Raw genomic sequence first — 23404 nt, 5'->3', positions numbered from 1 at the left:
CAGGGCGGCAGAGCTCAGGCGTGCTCTCACCAGAGCAGCTCTCTGTGTGTTAGATCTGGTCCTGCACAAACCAAGGTCTGGCTAACGCTCCAGCCTCTGATCGAACCAATTGCTCCAGTGACGGGGAGAAGCTGCGAGCTGCCGCCACCAGGAAGAGGCTTGAAGTGTCCTGTCCGCCGGCTCCACCAGCACAGCGGGCACCACACACACACACCCCGCAAACACCGCGGTGAGGGCGCTCACGGCAAAACCTCAGGAACTAGCAGGAGGTGTTCCTGCCCGGATACTAGCAGACGGAGGAAGTTTTTAATGTAGCCTCCTTAACGTTTTGTATTCCCTTAGGAACTTGATTCACTTACTTTTCACTTTCTTCGTTTTAAAACTACACACCATTCTAGATTGCTCTTTGTTGTAAGCAATGTTCAGAACATGATACATTCATACCGACGCCTGTGTCTGTACGTTTCTTAAGTCCCGTCACCTCTGTCTTCAAACATCTGGCACCTCCTCTCACTCGCCAACATCACCCGGAAGGCTCAGGAGAAAGGCCCAGACCCGAGCGCCTCTGCCCCCAGGACCACACCCATCCTGACGCAGCGAAGGCCGGCCAGCCCTGCCCCATGGTGGTTCCCGGGGCCCAGCGAGTGGCCTCCCTCAGCCCAGTCCTCCCTCCGGTCTGCCCGAGGCGCTGGGCCATGGCAGGCAGCCCCGGGACTCCGCCTCGGGGCCGGCCCAGCACACCTGCCTGCGCACAGGCTCCTCCGGAGACGCTGGCTGCCTCTGCCCACTCCCGGCTGCTGTCCACCACACGCCCCAGCTCGGAACAGAAGCGACATCTGAAACTGGCTCTGTAACTCCAGCTCTTCTCTCACAGGACGGCGGGAACCCAATAAAAGCAAGCTTGATACTTTTTTGTGTGAAATTTATTGTTTCCACATTAAAAGATATTTTGATGGGGAAGTACTCTTTTTTTTTTTTAACCACATGATGATTCTATACAGTTGCCCAAAGTAGGACACCATCATAAGTCATTAACATGCCGTATGAATTCTGAATAAATAAAAGCTACAAAGCCCAAGTTATATACAAATATCTTGGGCAATAATGTTTACAAACCTATGTACAAAAAAACAAATGTAAACAGTAAATGCAGCATGAGAATAATCAAAGGATGCACAGGACAACCACGTGGGGTCAGTCTGCCCCCGGGAGCTGCCGCCAGCCAGTCCCCGGACCAGGCCACTCGGTCCTCCTACCACCACTGGGGAGGCCGCAGAAGACAGACAAAAAGCCGTGAAGCTGTCATTAACCGAAGGACCAGAAAGCTGGCAAGGAGGCTGCCACCGCCTCCACCTCTCGCCTGAGACACGCGGAGGAGGAGACGGCAGAGGCCCCGCTCGGTCTGTCCCAGGCCCAGGGGCGCCTGCTCAGGGAGACCGCGCTATGGAATGCTCACTGCCGAAGTGAACTCAGAAGGTGCAGTGAGGAGACTGAGAACTCAGTGGTCCTGGGGAATGAGACTACGTTCCCTAAGTAGGTGACCTTCCTGTCTGCCAGCAACAGGCCCAGGCTGTGGGGGTGGAGCTGGGACAACACATGATCATGAGCACAAAGGTGCTTGGGCGGGAGCTCAGGAGGGCACACGTTGACCTGATTTGGGAGAGAATGTCTAAGATTTGCAATGTCCTAATACAACTAAGTCCTAGCAGTACAGCAGGGCGGGGCTATGAGGCAGGTGTGATGAATGGGTACTTCTGCATCCAGTGACCAAGTAATACATGTATGTATCACTTTGTGACCCACAAAAGTGCAATCATGTGAAACCAACGGCACTACGGCGAGAAGAGAAAATAGCCAGTATTGATATCGCGCAGTCCTGCGGCTGGGCGGGCCCAGCAGCCACACTGCATGCAGCCTGCCCTCTCTCTGCCAGCCCTGGGGAGGCAGACAGCCAGGGGCGGGGCCCAGGCACCAAAGGGTGAGGCGTGGGTGTCCTGGGTTGTCGGAGGAGGGCAGGAGCCCCATTGGAAGCTGGGCACTCACACACTGAGAGGCAGCATACCTGGTGCCGACGAGGGGCGCGAGGAGCCCAGACCAGGAGGAGGCGGCGCTGGGTCAAAGCCGTTTACTGCCCTGCGGGTGACGGAGCAGAGAAGGGGAAGAGAAAGACAGTTGGTCATTTAAAACCACTTGACACACAGCAAGAAATTCATTTGCTCTCTAAACTACCCCTCTTCCCGGTGCACAGCAGAATCCCGGCAGCCTGGGGCAGGGTGGCTGCCGCGAGCATCAGCTGGTTAGACTGAGAACTCAGTGGTCCCCCGTTAATGAGACTCTGGCAGCTTCATCACAGCAGCCACTGCAGCCACAACCCTGGTTTTTTCCCCATAAGCAGATCTAAAAGTCTACCAAATGGTACAACTAAATAAAATAGTATACTACCATTAAAAATCCATTTCCCCATGCTCGACCAGCATGACTCAGAGGTTGAGTGTCAACCTATGAACCAGGTTTGATTCCTGGTCAGGCACATGCCCAGGTTGCGGGTTTAACCCCCAGCGTGGGGCATGCAGGAGGCAACTGATCAATGATTCTCTCTTACCATTGATGTTTCACTCTCTCTCTCTCTATCCCTTCCTCTCTGAAATTAATAAAAAATATTTTTTAAATCCATTTCTAAAGTTCTTTAATAGCATGGAAAAATATTCAGAATGTAATTAATGGTGAATAGAAAAAGGTTACCAAACTGTATATGTTCAATGATGTGAAGAAAAAAGAAAAAGTGTAAGTAGTATATATTCTATCCGATAGCCCCTTATATAGATAGGCATTACTATCTGCGTAGCTAATTCTAGAATGTGTGGAGATACTCAAACATACATAAATCCATAAAAACTCACATACACACACGCACACACATATATGTACATAAAGTCATATATATTGTATCAATAGAAGAAAATTTAACAATAGTTACTTTTCTTCCCTCTGGGTTATGGGTGAATTTCATTTATTGCTTTATACTTTTTTATTGTTTTCCAAACCTCCTGCAGTATTCATGAGTATCTCAGTGAAGGGGGAAAAGTAACTTTTTCACATTGTTGAGCAAGTAAAGCCAGCTGGGAGGTCTCTGCAGACTCGTGAGCAGCCAGCCCCGCCCGGGATGTGCACGGAGGGCCGCGCACTGAGCCCGGGGATGCGGAGCGCCCGCTCAGCGCCCCCCCACCCCCCACCCCCATGTGGCAGCACAGCGCGGGAAGCAGTGAGGGGTGAGTGCCAGGCCTGGAACCGCTCAGGAAGCCACTCAGCCTCTCCATCCTGGAAAGCTTCCTGGGAAAGTGTCCCACTAGCATCTGGGGAATACAGCGAATTTCCAAAGGCCGAACTCAGCACACCTGCCCACCACTGCCCCCCCCCAATCCACTCATCAGAGGGGTCTGGGAGGTTAGACTCATTCTTACAAAAATGCACACACATTCCCCACAGAAATAAGTGCTACATACTTATCACCTGAAAAGGTGAGTGTAATCTTGGAAACAGGCATGCAAAGAGATGACAAATGACCCTCCCTCCTCTGAAGGAACAGTGAATGCCTGAAGAAATAGCCTGAGTCCAGATTTAGAGTTTGAAGTCAAGCTACCCACACAGAGCCACAGGCCCTACGTGTCAGTTCTCCCTGCTGTACGTTTTCCCACTTCAGAGATGCGTACCCACGACCCCGTGTTCTGTTTAGGGCTAGGAGAGGCCTGATATTTGAGCCTCGTCACATATGAAAACTTGAAATCATCCCTTCTTCCCTCCCAAGGCTGTCTGCCTGTGCCTCCTCTGGGGTGGGGCCACTGGAGCCCTCACATAAGAAGCCCAGCTGTCATTTGTCTGACTGGTCTGAGCCACCAGTGCCCGCTCCTCCTCAAAGCCCAAGAAGAACAGGCAGGCCTCCCAAACCTCAGCTTTAGGGCGGTGAGCACCCCATTCTGCAGGCTGTACCACAGACAGCCCAAGCGCAGCAGAAAGAAGCTCTGCGGTTCCACAGGGTGTGCAAAAGCAGCAACCAGAGGATGGCTCCGTGTGCAGGCTTAGGACTGAGACTTGGCATTTTCAAATTAGGCGGATCTTTAAAGAACATAAAGTTCACCCCCACTGCTGTACTGCTCCAAAAAGCCAAAGCAGGAGAACGTCCGGCCATTCACCTCTGAGCCATCAATGGCGAAGCAGGGCTCATAACCTGCCTCCAGACGCCCAGGCCACTCCCCTTCCCAGCATCCTCCTGGCCAGAGACCTGGCAGCCCTCAGTGAGCAACCACTTCGGTGCTCCCAACCCACGCCCGCTCCAATGGGAAAATAAGCAGTGCGATCAGAATACAAAAGGACAGCCGAAACCGGTTTGGCTCAATGGATAGAGCGTCGGCTTGGGGACTGAAGGGACCCGGGTTCGATTCCGGTCAAGGGCATGTGCCTTGGTTGTGGGCATATCCCCAGTGGGGGGTGTGCAAGAGGCAGCTGATCGATGACTTTCTCTCATCGATGTTTCTAGCTCTCTATCTCTCTCCCTTCCTCTCTGTACAAAAACAATAAAATATATTTTTAAAAAATAAAAAAAAAAAGACAAGAAACTAGGCAAGTCGTTCTCAGTATGACCGGGAATGGAAATTCTGATTTGCAAGTTGGACAGAATAAAGAGAGAACAACAAGCTGCTAGGGCCTCACCTAGCACTTCTTTCCTGAGCCAGGAAGTGGGAAGCTGACCCTGGAGGAAGGATTGTGTCTGGGGAGGCACCTTCAGGAACTGCAAAGCTATGCCTTGGGGAAAGAACCCTCCACACTCACATGTGGCTTCAGGAAGCAGCACAGAGCGGAAAGGAAATGTCCCAGTGGACACCAAAGAAAGGAAAGGAAGGAGAGCAGGCAGGGTGGAGACAGATCCTGGGAATCATCTATGTGAAAAAGGTTATAGAAGCTATGAAATTGCATGGCCTTACCACCAAAATTAAAGAGTCTGAAAAATAGAGACTCCAGCTGAGAAAAAAACTAAGGTGAGCCGAAACCGGTTTGGCTCAGTGGATAGAGCGTCGGTCTGCGGACTGAAAGGTCCCAGGTTCGATTCCGGTCAAGGGCATGTACATTGGTTGCGGGTACATCCCAGCAGGGGGTGTGCAGGAGGCAGCTGGTCGATGTTTCTCTCTCATCGACATTTCTAGCTCTCTATCCCTCTTCCTTCCTCTCTATGAAAATCAATAAAATATATTTAAAAAAAAAAAAAAAAAAAAACTAAGGTGAGTTGTAAAATGGCAACAGAAGTGAAAAGGGCACCTTAGTAAGCTAGTCAGGACGACAATGAATAGAACACAACAGTGAGGAAATATGGACACCACATCCGTCCAAGCAGCACGTGAGACGCCTGAGGGCAGCAGAGAAAAGCTGAGACGGGCAGCGCTCACGCAGAAGCAGCAGACGCCCTCCAGGCCGGGCTTCCTAGTGAGACGGCCCTGGAGCCGCACGGCTCAGCCAGCTCGAGGCCTTGTCCCAGGCTCTACACACTGAAATGTGCCCCCTGAACACTGAGGAGAAGCAGATCTCACACCCCTCCGTACCTCATGCCAATGTGCTCTGGGAAACAGAATGAGCGCAGAGGGAGAGTCTCCATCCCACCACCCCCCCACACTGGGGAACAGGAAGAACCCCAGTCCCACAGAGACATTCAAATATGCCCCAGGGCCTGCCAGTTACCCTTGGCCCCCGCTCCAGGGTCCTGCATCATCTCCACAGCCCGAGCACACAGCGAGAGCCTGCCATTCACAGCTGCCCCAGCACCACTGCCACTCATCAGTCTGGTGGGGACAGCTGAACCAATAACGGTGTACAGTCGAGTCAGACAGGAACTTGAAGGCTCACTACGGGCTGTAAGTTGGTTAAAGCAGAGTCATCCCCATGCAGTTAGTGAAACGAGTTTGTTAATGGGTGTCCCACCCCACACCATGATTGAAAAGAATAAAAAATAGCACAGCAAACAGATGCAGTTACCCATGAACAACGTGGGAAATATGACTTTTTCTTGCCTAATAAAAAAAAGGAAAAAACATTAAACAAAGATGCAAATACTATTTTCATGCCATGCCCTAAAATCATGTATGCCCACCCACCTACACATAGCCCGGCCCAAAAGAAGTCTGACTGGCTCACAAAATTAAGGTATGTGACAATAAGAAACTAAATAAACACTATGAAGAAATAGAACGTTTTTGAGAGAGTTTAGATGACTATACTGACACAAGAATTTGTATCTTTTCAGATGAGTGATATTAAGGGCTCCTAGTGGTTGGAAGAAGCATAGCAACACCTGGGAAGTAGATCCAGTGAGCCATATTTTAGGAGCTTGCAGAGGTGAACACAGAGTAAATAAAAATCCTCATTCCAAGAAGCCCTCAAATAACCAGAACTTACAGAATATTTTCAAGTCCTGTAAAGTCAATGCAATAGGAAGATATAGTGCTTTATGTAGTAAGGCCTCACTGTGCCTGAAGATTCTGAGAGGTGAGAGGGCGGGGTGTATACATATGTTCACATACATGCACACCCACACACACACACACACACACACACACACAAATGACTGTGCTTAACCTCCCAGCAATGCTGCCCCAGGACCTAGGGGAACCGGTCACCAGAGCCGGTGCTCCGGACGCCCTGCTCAGGAGCGAGAGGCAGGCAGAAGCAGGAGAGCCTTCCTCACACTGAGCTACAAGCCGCAGCCCGTAAGAGCCGGCACTTCCTCTAACCTGCCATTTAATCACGGGGCAGAGAGAGTCAGGATGCTTCCCTAATCCTCACGCAGCTGGTAAATACCATCTGGTTTTTATCCGTCTGCAGGAAGGCAGGCCAGAGGTAAAAGCCAGGTGGGTCAGAAGGAAGCCAGAATCAAAGTAAAGCAGCAAAACCCCACAAAGAGTTATAGCGATACGGCAACTAGAGAAATGCAACTCAAGCAACAGGTTAATGTTTGAATGTGTATAAGCTAGGGGTGTCGAACTCAATCAGAGAAGGGGCCAAAATCTAAAATCCAGCCTAAATCGCGGGCCGAATGGTTTACTGAACAGTCATAAACTGACAATGTCATAAACTGACAGCGGAGTGCAGTGATGACAGCGCGGTGCGGGCCACATTGCAAGGCCTGGCGGGCTGGATTTGGCCCGGGGGCCTTGTGTTTGACACATGTGGATAAGCAATCTATTATATAAACTAAACACTTGAGGAAAGACCAACCCACAAAAGCATATTGAATTCTTAATAGAAACAATTGTTTAAAATGTGTGCTATTTAAACCAAAATTAAATATCATCTGCAGCTTTCTACCAGGAAGTACATCTCCAGGGGCAGTGCAGGAATGAAGCCTGCACAGCATCTAAGATGCTTCTCAGAGGGCGGAGGGAGCTCCATACAGAGCCCAAGGTCCACTCCTGGTTCCAGGCTACCTGAATCCCCGCATCCGCCTAAGAATGGGCTCCCCTCGGGCAGTCACTGCCTGGCTGTTCTGCCTCCGGGGTCAAGTGAAAGCCAGTCTCTAACGAAGACCAGAGCAGTGAGCCTGCACTGTTATTCCTCCTTCATCATGACTGTTCTACACAGGAAAGCAGAACATGCAAGCTCCTTTAAGAAACTGTGACAATTTCTAGAGTTCTATCTGTGTTACTTTCACAGGACAAGAATGAGCAGCCTCTACGACTCACAATAGAGACAGTGCCACGGAATGGCGCTGCCTCAGCTGCTGTTCTAGTAACAACTACCTTAGGTAACATGGTCAGCAGCCCCAGACCACAGGTCTTAACTATTTAACTAGTTCCCTAACTTAAGGCACACACATAAAAGAGTATAACCATGCAATGTTTTATTTTTTTAAATTGAGGTAGAGCAGTATGTACTGACATAAAAAGATACTGGCAATATAAATCATGATAGGCATGTTGAAGAATATTTGAAGTGTAATTCCATAAGTCTAAAAAGCTTATAGAATATACATAAAATATGATTTTACATGTCTAGAAATAACTGTAAGGACGTAAAAATAGTGAGAAAACAAAAAACACTTTTTATTTTGTGTGCTTCAGCACCAGTTGAAACTTTTATATCATGCCCTAAACCACGCCCGAGCTGGTTGGCTCCGTGAATACAGCGTCGGCCTGCATTCCAATCAAGGGCACATGCCCAGTTGGGAGCTCAATCCATTGGGGGGAGGGGAGGAGAAGAGGCATGCAGGAGGCAGCCAATCAATGATTCCCTCTCATCACTGATGTTTCTCTCTCTCTCTCCTTCTCCCTTCCTCTCTGAAATCAATTTTAAAAATTTTAAAAAGGATGTGTCATGGCTTCAATCCTAACACAATTTTTTTTAAATTCTCAATTCCCCAAAAACCATCTTCACATCATACAAAATTTGTATCTCCTAAACTATATTGATCCAGTGGTTTTATATTTTTCTAAAATCTTCAGGCAGAACGTTTGTTGCAGAGTTTGCATAAATACGTAACTGGTGTTCTCTTCTACCCTTAACGGGGCTCGGGATGTACAAAAGTAGTTTACAGTTGTGAATATGCAAAACACAAATTGTATTATTATTATTATTATTATTTCCATACAAACAACCGAAAACCTACCTCTGCCCCATTCTGTACTTGCCAGAAAAGTCTGCGAGCCTGTAAGAGCCTTGAGAACAAGGACTATATCACGGGCAGAGCCTAGCACTGCTGCCTTCAAGAGTCTGCTTCCAGGACAGACGCTTCAGAGTCAGGGTTCCCAGGGCAACAGACTCCATGGGGACAGAGACAGCAACAGATTTCATGTCCCGTGAGATTGGAATGGTAACAGGCTTCAGGTAGACTTATCAAATTGAGTTTATCTTTTCAAAGCTTGAGTAAGCTCACTTAATAAGGGGTAACTTTAATACTTGAAATTATTTAAAACTTCCAAAACTTACCCTTTGTCGAAGAAAGACGTATGCCCTGATCTAGAGAACTTTGTGCCGTTGCTATTCATCACCCCGCAGTTAACATTCCCTGAAATATAGGATTTTCGTGATGCTTGGTCCTTTGCAAAATTCCTGCAAGCTGCTAATTTAGATTCTAAAGCCTACAAAAGAAAGAAGGAATGATGTGGTTGTCAAAACAGTAGCTGCACATAAAATCTGCATTTCAAACATTTCTATTTTGAGACTCAAACTTTACTCTCTCCTCCGTTGATACTGGTGGCTACTGAAGCCGGAACCAATCACCTTCTAGCACAAAGGACTTGTTCTTGTTGACTCCCTTCCCAATGAGCTCAGAACCTTTACTTCTTCCTCTCAGTGTTACTGAGGGACACAAATCTCCGCACTCACATGAGAAAATGTGGCACAAGCAGACCAAGACAGACCAGGTCTATGGACCCCATCCACGATGTCTTTCCGAGTTTCGTTAGTTGGCTAGTTAGAGGTGGGTGTGTATAGAGGAGGGCTGTTTTGGGAGCAAATGCATAAAGAATGCAAAAATATCACTTGAGAATTTTTAAAGCAGCCAATTATTTCTACGGCATTTCAGTGTAGTTATTTCTAATGCATTAAGATGGATAAGAGTATTTACAACACTTCACATGATGTTAAAAACTATTCTACTTCATGCCGAAACCGGTTTGGCTCAGTGGATAGAGCGTCAGCCTGCGGACTGAGGGGTCCCAGGTTCGATTCCGGTCAGGGGCATGTACTGTAGTTGCGGGCGCATCCCCAGTAGGGGGTGTGCAAGAGGCAGCTGATCCATGTTTCTCTCTCATCAATATTTCTAGCTCTGTTCCTCTCCCTTCCTCTATGTAAAAAAATCAATAAAATATACTTTTTTTAAAAAACTATTCTACTTCTTAGAACACAGTTAAGTGTCTGATACCCTTTGTCTATAATTAAATAATTCACCTGAAGAGACACCAGGCCTCTAGAACATTTACCTCTAAACTGGGTGCCTTTCTTGGCTCCTGGCATCTGCCAGGCTCTACAAAGAGAGGACATGCAGAGAACAGGACTTCATCTATGTCCGTCACACACAGATATCACCAACTCCCCTTCTCCATCAACACTCTGACCAACCCAACCCCTCTCCCAAAAAAGAAAAAAAACCCTCTCCAACAACAACAACAACAACAAAAAAAAAAAAAAAAAAAAAAAGGGCAAAAAACAATTCATTCCTATTATCCATAATACTAAGGGACTAGGAATGCATAAGTGAATTAAATCCATGGATAACATATGCAGGTCTCCTCCATGGCCGAAACACCCTGCTCAACAGTAACAGAGGAAACCATCTGTGCGATCGCATATGAATAGGAACAAAGTTAAAGCAAGAGAGTGCTGAAAAACAGAGTACTACTCTCTTGATAAGGTCAAAAAGTATCACACAGAGTAAAACACTGAATATAAGCGGCTGGCCTGTATGGCTTAGTGACTGAGCATCAGCCTATGAACCAGGAAGTTACAGTTCAATTCCCCATCAGGGCACCTGCCTGGGTTGTGGGCTCAATCTCCAGTGTGGGGCCTTCAGGAGGCAGCCGATCAATGTTTCGCTCTCACACTGATGTTTCCCCTTCCTCTCTCTCTAAAAATCAATTTTTAAAAAGCTTAAAAAAAAAAGGACATACAGCAGGAAGTATTTTAGGAAAAAATGGATGATGTGTGGTCTTTTAGAAACAGGCATGGGGAACCTGCAGAATTCTCAGTGGAAACTTAGGTCAGCACGCTGGGCCTTCTGCAGAGACACCAGCAAGCCCAAGCCCTGGAGGTGAGTATCTGGACAAGCCTCAACTGATCACTGGATGCTTTTGCTTCTTGGCTTAATTACAGCCTTTACCACAGGAAGGTGTCCTTTTCTCTCCCCTGACTTCAAATTCAGAAATAATTCAATACCTTTGCAATTGAAACTCTAGTGATAAATAATTGAATGCTTACCCCTACTTTCCGTAAGAGATCCCCCACAATGTTTAGTGCTGATATCCTAGCTGAAGGAGTCAGTGGACTGGTACCAAAACCGTTTGGTATAGCTACAGAAAAATAAAACACAAGTAATTATACATGCAATTTGGGTTTTGTTGTTATTGCAAAACAGTATGCATTCAATGTAAAAAAATCAATATAGTAATCCAAACTACAGATAAAGTGGATATTCCATAAATATGTTTAAAAGTTCTATAACTGATGAGTATTTAGATTACATCCAATTTTACATCATTACAAATAATGCTAAAAGGACATATATCCTTAAAACATCCAGATGAGTATAGGAGGAAGAGGAAGAAGAGAGGAGGAGGGAGAGGAGGAAGAGGAGGAGGAGAAAGAAGGAGCAAGAAGGAGAAGAAAGAAGAAAGAAAAAAGAAGAAAGAAGGAAGAAGGAAGAAGGAAGAAGGAAGAAGGAAGAAGAAGAAGAAGAGGAGAAGGAGGAAGGAGGAGGAGGAGGAGGAGGAGGAGGAGGAGGAGGAGCTTCCTAAAAGAACTGCTGAGTCAAAGGATATGCTATGCCCATTTTTTTCACCTTAACAGATATTGACTGCCAAAATACTCACTAAAAAGATTATGTCAATATCAGCAATTTGTACAGTGGTATTGTCAATAATATTAGACATTTTTATGCCAATTTGATAGTCATTTTGTTTTAATTTTTATTTCCTTAATAACAAGTCATTTGAATCTCTTCCAGAAATTATCTGCCTATCCTTTGCATTTTTCTCCTACTGGGTTGTCTTTCCTTTAATCAATCTGCAAGGGAACAATAATTACAAATATTCCCATCTCTTTTTTTTTTTTTAATATATTTTATTGATTTTACACAGAGAGGAATTGAGAGGGACAGAGAGTTAGAAACGTCGATGAGAGAGAAACATCGACCAGCTGCCTCTTGCACACCCCCCACTGGAGATGTGCCCGCAACCAAGGTACATGCCCTTGACCGGAATCGAACCCGGGATCTTTCAGTCCGTAGGCCGACGCTCTATCCACTGAGCCAACTCGGTCCCGGCTCACCCCATCTCTTATATGTCATATTTCTCAGTGATATTTATCTTTTAAGCTTTGTGTTTTGAGGAGGAAGCCTTTGGCTCCCTCACCTCAATATTATAAAAAATGTTCCCCATATTTTCTCCTAATGGTTTCCTAAAAATTTTTTTGTACTTAGATCATTTAACTCATCAAATATTTACATTTTTCCCTCCAATGGATACCCAATTAGTGAAAAAGTTCTAAAATAGTAGTAAAATAGTTTTAGCATTTGAAATGGTACTAAAACCATATATTGAATTCCCTATATATTTCAAACTCCATTAAATTATTAGTCCACTAATGCTGCTTTAATTATTATAGTATTAAATAAATTTTGGTATCTTGAAGGTCAAAGCCTCTTTTTGTTAGTAACCTATTTCAAACTTTTCTTGACTATTCTTTTTTTAAATATATTTTTATTGATTTCAGAGAGGAAAGGAGTGATAGAAACATCAATGATGAGAGAGAATCATCGATCAACTGCCTCCTGCATGCCCCACCCTGGAGACTGAGCCTGCAAACCAGGCATTTACCCCAACTGGGAATCAAACCATGGCCTCTGGGCTCATAGGTCCAGGCTCAACTACTGAGCCAAGCTGGCTGGGCTTTTGGCTATTCTTACATATTTACTCTTCAAGACTAACTTTAAAATCAATTTGATAACCTAAAAAAATTCTAAGGCTCTTATTAAAAATTTAAATTATTGATTGATTTGGGGAGAATAGATATTACAACAAAATTAAGTTTTCCCATTCAGAATCACAGTATTGAGCATGCTATTCATGCTCTTCTTCCATGCCCTTCAGCAAAGGTTTCCAATTGTGCACAATTCTCCAATTTATTTTTGACATAAATAGCATAATGGCTAAGAGCTCTTAAGTGGAATTGCTAGATATAAATCCATCTTGTCATTTGATACCTGTGTGACCTTGAGTAAGTTACCCATATGCAAAAGAAGCTAATAATTAACTTACCTCATAGAGTTGTTGTGAAGTTTAAACTAGTTAGCATGTTTTTAAAATGCCTAGCACAGTAAGTACTTAATAAATGTTAGCTATTTTTTCTTTTCCTGAGTGCTGATCGGCATGTAAATGCCTTTGCAGCTGCTGCTGCTGTTTACCATCCTGTCCTTTAGAATGTAATCAGATGTTCTTCGACCTTGTCACTGATTTCTCTAACCTCCTGCTTCTATGTCTGCTGAATTCCTCACAAAACTGCCGTGATCCAGGACACAGCAGCTTTTAGGTGAGTTTATACTGTCAGTTCCAGTCTAAAAGTATGTCTATTTGGACAAGATTACTGCCTTTGGATTGACCTATCTTAATTCTGAGCCAGAGTAAACTCTTTGTCCTACTGACACTCCCCCAAGCCAAATTCTTACATGAAAAATCTGATGAGCTGTAAAAGAAGGTACACCTCCCTCTTTGTGTTACCTTGATTTCAGAACAAGTTCTAAAATAGTAGTATTATTCTGATTAGTACTCAAATAAAAAGTTTTCAGAATTCATCTGCATAATTCTAATGAGTAAAAGCAAACCTTTGTTAATTTTCAAATGTCAGTAATTCTGAGGGCCTCAAATACACAAGCACCATTCTGAAAAAGGGACAGTAAAACCTTTTGAGGACTGCTATAAACTATATACTACTGGCTCTATGCCCTCAGCAGGACACTCAATACATACTAGTACAATTAGTAACACCTTTTGATTATTCAGTATTTTTACACACCTTATGTAATTCCAACTCATAAGAATAGATGAATTATCTATTCAAGAGCTACTGAGCGCTTGGAATGTGACTAATACAACCAAAAACTGATTTTTAAATTTTAATTCATATTAAATTAGTAAAAATTTAAATTTTAGTCACATACAGCTAGTGGCTTCTGTATTGGACAGCACAGATTTGGAGAGCATACTACACTAATTGCCCAGACAGAAAATCTTATCATCTCACTAGGAAAGATATAATCCTTATTAAAATCCAGATATAAAACTGGACTTAAACATGATCCCAAAAAATATGTGTAACAAGGTAGGCACAAATACAAGCAAGCATATACACAATAAGAAAAAAATCAAAAGTGTTAAGAGTAGTTAACTTTAAACGGTGAGATTACAGATAGTTTTTATTTTCTTTTTGCTTTTCCATTTTTAAAATCTTCTGCATGAACATACATTACTGCTATAATTTTAAAAAATAAACTTTCTTTAAAAACTTTCCAACCTTTCAAAATCTCAGTTTAAGTGGCTTTGTCTTAAACCTAGCCAGCATTCTCATTGTTTCCTATGGCTGAGTGGCTTAGGAAAATAATTCCTTCTTCTACACAGATTTAACAAACTTTTAAACTGAAATTTTGCTTAAACTTTAGCAACTACTGCTTCATCAGCAAATCCCCTAAGTTGATAATCTACCATAATTGCAAAAAGAAGAGGGACCTAGCCCATGTAGCTCAATGGTATGAGCATCGTATTCACATCTAAGGGTTGCAAGTTCGATTCCCGGTCAAGGGGATGTACCTGAGCTGCAGATTCAATCCCTGGCCCCAGGTTGAGCCTAGCATGAGGCAACCAATGAGAGGCAACCAAGCAATGTGTCTCATCTCTCTCTCTCTCCCCCTCTCACCTTCCCTCCCATTCCCTTCCACTCTCTCTAAAAAATTAATGGGAAAAACATCCTCAGGTGAAGATTAACAACGACAAAAAAAAAAAAAAAAAGAATAGCAAGAAACAAAAGAAAAGACATTACAAACCTTTTGGTGAAGGAAAACTGTTCTCTGTTCCTTTGCCAACAGGAGTTGCTGGCAAAGAAAGTGACGCCTGGACAGCAGAATCCATCTTTTCACAATCTAGAGTTGGAGAACTGGGAGCCGACTTTCTGGTTACTTCCTGTTGTCTTTCCCGAACTGCTAGTTCTTGTCTTAAATCTGTAAAACGTAGCAAAGGTAGTAATACTCACTAGAGAAAACAAATACATAAAGCAAAGTCACATCTAAAATGAAATAAAGACTTTCTTCCTAAATAACTATTTCTCAATATGAATTTCCTTTTTAATAATTACTTCTCAGGGAATAAACATGACAACCCTACTGTCTAAATGATCTTTCTTTTATAGTACTTATTTTTTTTTTTTTTTATTTGAGAGAGGTGAAAAGAAGAAAGCCCAGGTCCCAGGTGCCAATGGGAAGCCAGGGGAAGGAAGGCCTATTCTTGCACAAATTTCGTGCATCAGGCCTCTAGTAAACAAATAAATAAAACAGAATTACCGTATTTTCCAGCATATAAGATGACCCCCTAATTTTACAGTTAAAACGTAGGTGTAGGCCTATATTCGCTGTATAAGACTACCCCCCACTTCCGAGACAACACCAGTTTTTTTTTAATAGACCGCCTCTCTGACTCTGGCCAATCTGAGCAGGCTTTTTACTAGAACACAGTGTACATGTTCTGTACCCGAAGCTACACTGTGTTCTAGTAAAAAGCCTGCTAGAACACAGTGTACATGTTCTGTACCCGAAGCTACACTGTGTTCTAGTAAAAAGACTGCTCACATTGGCCAGAGTCAGAGAGGGGGTCTATTAAAAAAAGAACTGGTGTTGCCTCGGAAGTGGGGGGTAGTCTTATACAGCGAATATAGGCCTAAACCTATGTTTTAACTGTGAAATTAGGGGGTCGTCTTATACGCCAGGTCATCTTATACGCCATAAAATACAGTAATACTTTATAATTACATAAATTATGAGAAGTTCTTCAGATGAAGTTCTTAAAAAAAGAAAAAGAGCATATGAAAATAGAGCAAATGTATCATAAATAGTAATAAAGAATTACAAAGCCTAGCTGGTTTGGCTCAGTGGATAGAGGAGTATCAGCCTGTGGACTGAAGGGTCCTGGGTTTGATTCTGTTCAAGGGCACATGCCCTGGTTGCAGGCTCAATACCCAGTAAGGGGTGTGCAGGAGGTAGCCAATCAATGATTCTCTCTCATTATTATTATTTTTTTAATATATTTTATTGATTTTGTACAGAGAGGAAGGGAGAGAGATACAGAGTTAAAAACATCAATGAGAGAGAGTCATCAATCAGCTGCCTCTTGCACACCCCCTACTGGGGATATGCCTGCAACCAAGGTACATGCCCTTTACTGGAATCGAACCCAGGGCCCTTCAGTCCCCAAGCTGATGCTCTATCCTTTGAGCCAAACCGGTTCGACACTCTCTCATTATTGATGTTTCTATCTCTCTCTCCCTCTCCCTTCCTCTCTGAAATCAATAATATATTTCTTAAAATAAAAGAATTACAAATAGTTTTAAAATGAGATAATTTTCAACTTAGCAATGGATTTTTAAATAATTTTAACCTATTTTTACTATTCACAATGCTAATTAACAGTTTGAGAACAATACTCTCAACCACTGCCACAGGGGTATAAACATAGCAATTATCTAAAAAGTAATTTAGCAGTGTCTTTTATGACCATTAAAACATTTATATCCTTTGCCACTTTTAAGAATCTATTCCAAAGAAATCAGATATTACTAAATATTAAGTCCAAGAATCCTATTCACAGCATTATTTATAGCAAAAAATTAACCACCGATAATAAAGAACCCATCAAATAAAATATATATAATAAACATTATACTTTATTAAAACCTGTTTTAAAAGATGTTTTAATGGCATGAATTATACTCACTGTATTAGGAAGTGAAAAAAGAAAAGGACAGAAAAAAATACATATGTATATATTGTGTGGTCCTAATTATATATATATATGAATATATATATATAAAATATATGTAGATATATATGGATATATATATATAAAAATATGTAGATATATAGATATAAACATATAGGTATGCATACTCATGGAAAAGACTGGAAATAAACACATCAAACTGCTAGTGGGTTCTATTAAGATAAATGGATTGGCATTAATTTTTATTTTCTTCTTTGTAATATTTTGCATACTACAATGCATTTTAAAAGGGGGGAGGGAAGGAGAATTTTAAAGTATATACGTTCATTAGACATGCTATTATATGAACAGCAATGTACATGTTATTATGTGCATAACGAAATTATTTAGGTAGAAGGAAAAACCCAAACTAAGAAACCAGTATATGCACAGTGGTAGTGATTAAGGCTTTGGAAAACAGACCATGGTTTGAATTGCAACTGACAAGTTATCAGACTCTGGAAAAATGCAAACTCTCTGTACCTCAATTTTATGACCTGTAATACAGGGATGATAATACCTAGCTACCTCCTAGAATTGATGATATAGTTATTAAAAGTTCTTAGCATAGCCAAAACCGGTTTGGCTCAATGGATAGAGCGTTGGCTTAGGGACTGAAGGGTCCCGGGTTCGATTCTGGTCAAGGACATGTATTTTGGTTGCGGGCATATCCCCAGTGGGGGGTGTGCAAGAGGCGGCTGGTCGATGACTCTCTCTCATTGAATGTTTCTAACTCTGTATCTCTCTCCCTTCCTCTCTGTACAAAATCAATAAAATATATTAAAAAAAAAAAAAAGGTTCTTAGCATAGTGTCTGATAAAGTATATAAATGTATAGCTTTACCAAGCTGATCGTGAAGCTAGCTTAGAACTCTGGCTTAGGGACAGTAAGATTTCATTTAAGTTATAAATTTTACCTCTTGCTTCATCCTTTAACCTCTGAACAGAAACCAATAAAGATTCCTTTTCATCAAGTTCACTTTCTAAAAATGCATTCCGTTCAATGGCTTGATTTAGCCTTTGTTCAAAGTCTTCCAGTGAAACTATTGTTGCCCTAAAAAAAAAAAAAAAAAAAAATTAGAATCCATGAATTAAGTAAATAATGTGCAAATAGGTAATACAAAAGGAAACTGTCAGTTTATCTCATATCATTTCCTGACCTAGAAAGCCTGGCCCAGTTGAAAGACAATGATCTCACTCCTTCTGATCTCTGGTGGCATTTAGAGAGAGCTTCTGCTATCATTTAAGGCCATTAAATATATTCTTTTCTCTTAAATTTCATCTAAATTCCTTAAAGTTCTCCCCGCTGGATTTTAAACACAATCGAGTTCAGGAAAACTTTTCTATCGTTTTAGAATACATAAGAATTAACTAAAAATGTGTTTAAAACACAAAGTCCCAGGTCCCACTCATTAATATTCTTCCTACCAATTCTTTTCTTCTTCCCACACTTCTCATCTTACTCTTTACTCAACAAACATTAACATAAATTACTATGTGTCCACTACCTGTATGTGCTACTTGCTAAATATAAAATTCTCTAACCTCATCAGAACTCATTATGCCATGTCGAATTTTATCAAATCCTGTCAACTGTCCAAATCTCTCTCAATTCCATTTGCTCTTCTTCAATATTCTGCCCCCATTCAACACTCCATCCAATACCTGGATTACTCCTAAATGATAGTGGTTAGAGGTCTTCACATCTCCTCCTCTCTATTCCAATTCCTCGGTATTTTCGGCTGAAATCACAGTCTAAATTATTACTCCTTTGTTTAAAAAATTATTAAAGGGGCTCCGAATGTCTGTAGAATATCAAACATTGCACACAAGATTCTTCGCAACCTGGCCTCAACCACCTTTCAGCCTCATCTTGTTCAGCCATGTCTCTATATATTTCTAAGTGAGATATTAATACCTCACACACTTTTCTGCCTCTCTGCCTCTGCATTTCTCTTCACCTGGTTAACTTCTATTTCTCCTTGTATGTTCTGCTTTCCCAACTCCCCCAGGCTAACTTCAGCTGCTCCCTGCTCTCTGCCCTGGGACGACTTGTACACTCTTTCTACTAGGGTGTTTATCATATGAAATGTCCACACCTGTTTTACCCAAGGACAGGAGCTGGTTTATCTCTGTATCCTCAATTCTAGCAGGCATTTAAGTCACTCTACTATTAAGGAAAAAAAATACCAGATAATAAAGTAAAAGGAATAAAATGAGAGGAATTAAATTTGGAATGATTAAGAAACAACTAATTTACAGATATATGAAAGCTGGCAATAGTAATAGCAAGCCACTATAGGTTATTCATCAAAATCATAATTAAAGCAATATTTTGACAAAATTCATCAGTTGGTATTAAAACAGAAGAGAATAAAGAGGAGTAAAAATTTAAAGACAGATTAGGTAGAAAATGACTGCAGAATTCAGGTTTAAGATGTGAGGACCAGCCTGGTTGGTTTGGCTCAGTGGATAGAGGCTCCCAGATTTGATTCTGGTCAAGGGCACATGCCCGGATTGTGGGCTCGCTCTCCAGCAGGAGGTGTGCAAGAGGAAGCCAATCAATGATTCTCTCATCATTGATGTTTCTATCGCTTTCTCCCTCTCCCTTCCTTTCTAAAATCAATTTAAAAAAAAGAAAAGAAACACATCTGAGTTGGTTTTTTGTTTTTTTTAAAGAAACACAACTGTTTAAAAAAAAAAAAAAAAAAAGGTATGAGGACCTACAAAAAGTGTGGTGGTCTTGAGAAAAAGAGGGATAAGAGGAATGAATGATACATATTTTAATGAAAAGCCAAGAGAAACAATAGTACATGAAAGAAGGAAAAAAGAAAAGCTCAGAAGGGTATTATCTGGAAAGATAAGAATTTTTGGTTAGCCGAAACCGGTTTGGCTCAGTGGTAGAGCGTCGGTCTGCGGACTGAAAGGTCCTGGGTTCGATTCCGGTCAAGGGCATGTACATTGGTTGCAGGCACATCCCCGGTAGGGGGTGTGCAAGAGGCAGCTGTTCGATGTTTCTCTCTCATCGACGTTTCTAGCTCTCTATCCCTCTCTCCTCATCTCTGAAAAAATCAATAAAATATATTTAAAAAAAAAAAAAAAAAAGAAGAAGAAGAATTTTTGGTTAGCTTCAATGCGATGAGTACCAAAGGAAGTGTTCTGGGGAGAAGATCTAGGTGATGGGTTGAACCTAAAGACATACATTTTAATCACTGATTGCCAACTTTGGTTATTCTAACAAAATGCACATCATTCACCTTTTTGCTCTCTCCAGGTCGTCATTGGCCTGCTCCAGTTCTCTCACATACTTATGCAACTGCTCCTTAATGGCTCGAGTCTGACTTAAATCATCTTCTAATACTGAGACCTGCTTGTAGCTCTGTGCATATTGATGCTCTAGTTTCTCCTAAAGGCATGGGTGTAGGAAAAAAGTATGTGTCATTAATATGTAGTTTTCTTTAAGGAAGGATGCAGCCCAAGTTAAAGAGGAGGAAAAATCCAAGGAATTCACTCACAATCCAAGGTGATGGCTTCTCCTTTTTACAATATTTAAAAACAATCACACATTCATTCCAAGTGACTTAACTCATATAGATTTAATAGTCACCCATTCTCCTCTCAGAAATCTAATATTGGTCTCTCTGAAAAAAGTAAAATAATGAAAATCCCAAACATGGTGGGGGAACTGCTGGGCTCTCAGGCTGAATACAGTTCAGGTGAGCACAAAGAAGTAGACTGTCAGAGTTCAAATTCTCTACCCCTTACCTGCCCACCCCCACCTTCCCAAACCCACCTACTCCCCAGACACAGAAGTCTCTAAGCATTTAGCTAAGGCAGGTAGTTAAAGAGCAACAAAAGGGGTTAATCCTTTTACTCCTGAAAATTCCTTTTAGAAGGGTTTTTAAATCCAAACTAAACTCCAAAATTAAAGAGACTATGAACAATAATGAAATAAATGTGTATATTTCATACAAATATAATTTTTAAGTGCCACAAAATGAGGTGCCTTATCAAAACAATCAGGCAGCTTATATAAATTACCAAAGGGGGAAGTGTCCTTAGTCCAGCCTGCACCCTCTCCAATCTGGGACCTCTCAAGGGATGTCCAACTGCCCTCTCACAATCCAGGACTGCTGGCCCCAACCGCTCACCTGCCTGACTGTCCCTAACCGCTTCTGCTTGTTCCCCTGCTGGCCTGATCAATAACTAACTGCTTGCCTGCCAGCCCGACTGCCCCTAACTTCCCTCCCCTGCCAACCTGGTCTCCCCAACGCCTTCCCTGGCTGGCCCAGTCACCCCTAACTGCCCTCCCTTGCCAGCCTGGTCGCCCCTAATTGCCCTCCCTTGCCAGCCTGGTCGCCCCTAACTGCCCTCCCCTGCACGCCTGGTTCCCCCCAACTGTCCTCCCCTGCAGGCCTGGTCACCCCCAACTGCCCTCCCTGGATGGCCCGGTCACCCCTAACTGCCCTCCCCTGCTGGTCCGGTCACCCCTAATTGCCCTCCCCAGTAGGCCTGGTTCCCCCCAACTGTCCTCCCCTTCGGGCCTGGGTCCCCCCCAACTGTCCTCCCCTGCAGGCCTACTCGCCCCCAACTGCCTCCTCTGATGGCCTGGTCACCCCTAATTGCCCTTCCCTGCAGGACTTGATTGCCCACAACTGCCCTCCCCTGCAGGCCTGGTTGCCCCCAACTGTCCTCCTGCAGGCCTGGTCGCTGCCTTCCCTGGCTGGCCCAGTCAACCCTAACTGCCTGGTCACCCCCAACTGCCCTCCCTGGGTGGCCCGGTCACCCCTAACTGCCCTCCCTTGCCAACCTGATCGCCCCTAACTGCCCTCCCTTGCTGACTTGGTTGCCCCCAACTGTCCTCCCCTGCAGGCCTGGTCACCCCTAACTGCCCTCCCCTGCTGACCCGGTCACCCCTAATTGCCCTCCCCTGTAGGCCTGGTCCCCCCCAACTGTCCTCCCCTTCCGGCCTGGGTCCCCCCCCAACTGTCCTCCCCTGCAGGCCTACTCGCCCCCAACTGCCTCCTCTAATGGCCTGGTCACTCCTAATTGCCCTTCCCTGCAGGACTTGATCACCCACAACTGCCCTCCCCTGCTGGCCATCTTGTGGCAGACATCTTGTGTCCACATGGGGGCAGCCATCTTGTGTGTTGGAGTGATGATCAATTTGCATATTACCTCTTTTATTATAAGGAAAAGGACTACAAAATTCTATCTAAAAACATGATCACTAAAACACTGATGACCACAGACTTTCTAAGTGAACTCCTAAACCCTTGGTTCTGCGAAAGAAAACAGTTTAACAAAAATCTACTTTAAGCCTCCTTTATACTTTTTGTTGCCAGCTGCTCTTAAACTCCTCTTAAAAAATACATTTTTCATTTTAATAAAGCCCAGTACATTAGACACCAGGCTCCTACTGCCACAATTACCTTTAATGCTTCCACTTCATATTTCAGTCTTTGGTTATCAGCTTGCAAGTCTCTATTTCTTTGTTCAGCCTGTACTAATTGTGCCTCCAACTCTGCTTCTAATTCTCTGCTTCCTTCCTGAAACTCAACTAGCTCATCCCGAGCTTCCTGGAAGCTAATAAAAAACAAAGTGGGAAAGATAAGTTATAGTTAGTAGAAACCGAAAGGATCATCTTAAAGATGATTACATATCAATTCAAGAATTTTTGCCTGAATGCTATGCTATAATAAAATATACTAAATAATAAAGACAATGTGTTACACATCTCTTACTTTATATTCAAGGCTCAATGAAAATGAGTTATAGGCCCTAAAAGGACTAACATTTTATACACTCACTGCTAGCTTTTCCTTACTTAATGTATTAATAAAGAAGCACATAATTAATATACTGCAACTCAGTTTGATATTTAGATAATTTTTTTCAATATAATTGGTTTCCTTTGTAATTCTATTATTTAATTTTATGCATTTAAAAACATTATTCGAGAGGGGGTCTGCAGGTTTCCCCAGACTATTAAGGAATCTGTGGCACACAAAAAACAAGAGCCTCTGCCACAGTCTGGCTGATGTGCCTCAGGGGTTGAGCGTCAGTCAATCTATGAACCAGGAGGTCACAGTTCGACTTCCGGTCAGGGTACATGCCCTTTTGTGGGTTTGGTCCCCAGCAGGGGGCCTGCAGGAGGCAGCCGATCAACGATTCCCTCTCATCAATGATGTTTCTATCTCCCTCTCCCTCTCCCTCTCCCTTCCTCTCTGAAATCAATAAAAATACATTTAAAAAAGAAGAAAAGAAAGAACCCCTGCCATAGACACCCACCTTTTATATCCACTGGCACAATATAACTAGCTTCAGCAAAAGCAATGACATAGCAATAAAAGGTTTAATAAAACTTAGAAAACTCTATTAACCAAAGTACGAAAGTGTATATTTATTTTAGAAAAATTCCATTTTAAAAAGAAATTTAAGACCAGTTTTGGTGCTCACACGATTATGTAAAAATTCTCCCAGCTAATTAAAATAATTGAGATTTTATAAAATGTTCCATACACCTGAAGCTCTTCTCCCCTCCTTCAAAGCTTTTCTGGCTCCAGACACTGATAGTGTTTGCCTGAGGAGAACTCAGGGCTGCTGTCTGAAATCTCAGAGAGCCTATCA

General features: G+C 42.9%; 1 protein-coding gene across 2 annotated transcripts in view; it reads right to left on the bottom strand.

The window, feature by feature from the left end:
• Positions 1-905: 905 nt before the first annotated feature.
• NDEL1 (nudE neurodevelopment protein 1 like 1) overlaps positions 906-23404 on the bottom strand; it is a 34882-nt gene continuing 12383 nt past the window's right edge. Inside the window, exons 3-10 of one of the 2 annotated variants that reach the window (XM_084863957.1) lie at positions 22207-22360; positions 20032-20180; positions 17692-17828; positions 14792-14965; positions 10957-11048; positions 8968-9119; positions 6022-6056; positions 906-2133 (exon numbers count right to left, since the gene is read on the bottom strand). In XM_084863957.1, coding sequence (XP_084720083.1) covers positions 2126-2133; positions 6022-6056; positions 8968-9119; positions 10957-11048; positions 14792-14965; positions 17692-17828; positions 20032-20180; positions 22207-22360 — 901 coding nt within the window. In that variant the 3' untranslated portion in view covers positions 906-2125. The remainder of the gene's footprint in view (positions 2134-6021; positions 6057-8967; positions 9120-10956; positions 11049-14791; positions 14966-17691; positions 17829-20031; positions 20181-22206; positions 22361-23404) is intronic. The other variant, XM_084863956.1, reaches the window with a different exon arrangement.

Source organism: Pipistrellus hanaki (genome assembly GCF_964339955.1).
Source record: "Pipistrellus hanaki genome assembly, chromosome: 16".
In the NCBI taxonomy this organism is placed as follows: Eukaryota; Metazoa; Chordata; class Mammalia; order Chiroptera; family Vespertilionidae; genus Pipistrellus; species Pipistrellus hanaki.
Note: the sequence above shows the minus strand (reverse complement) of the source record. Positions and strands in the feature narration are given on the sequence as shown.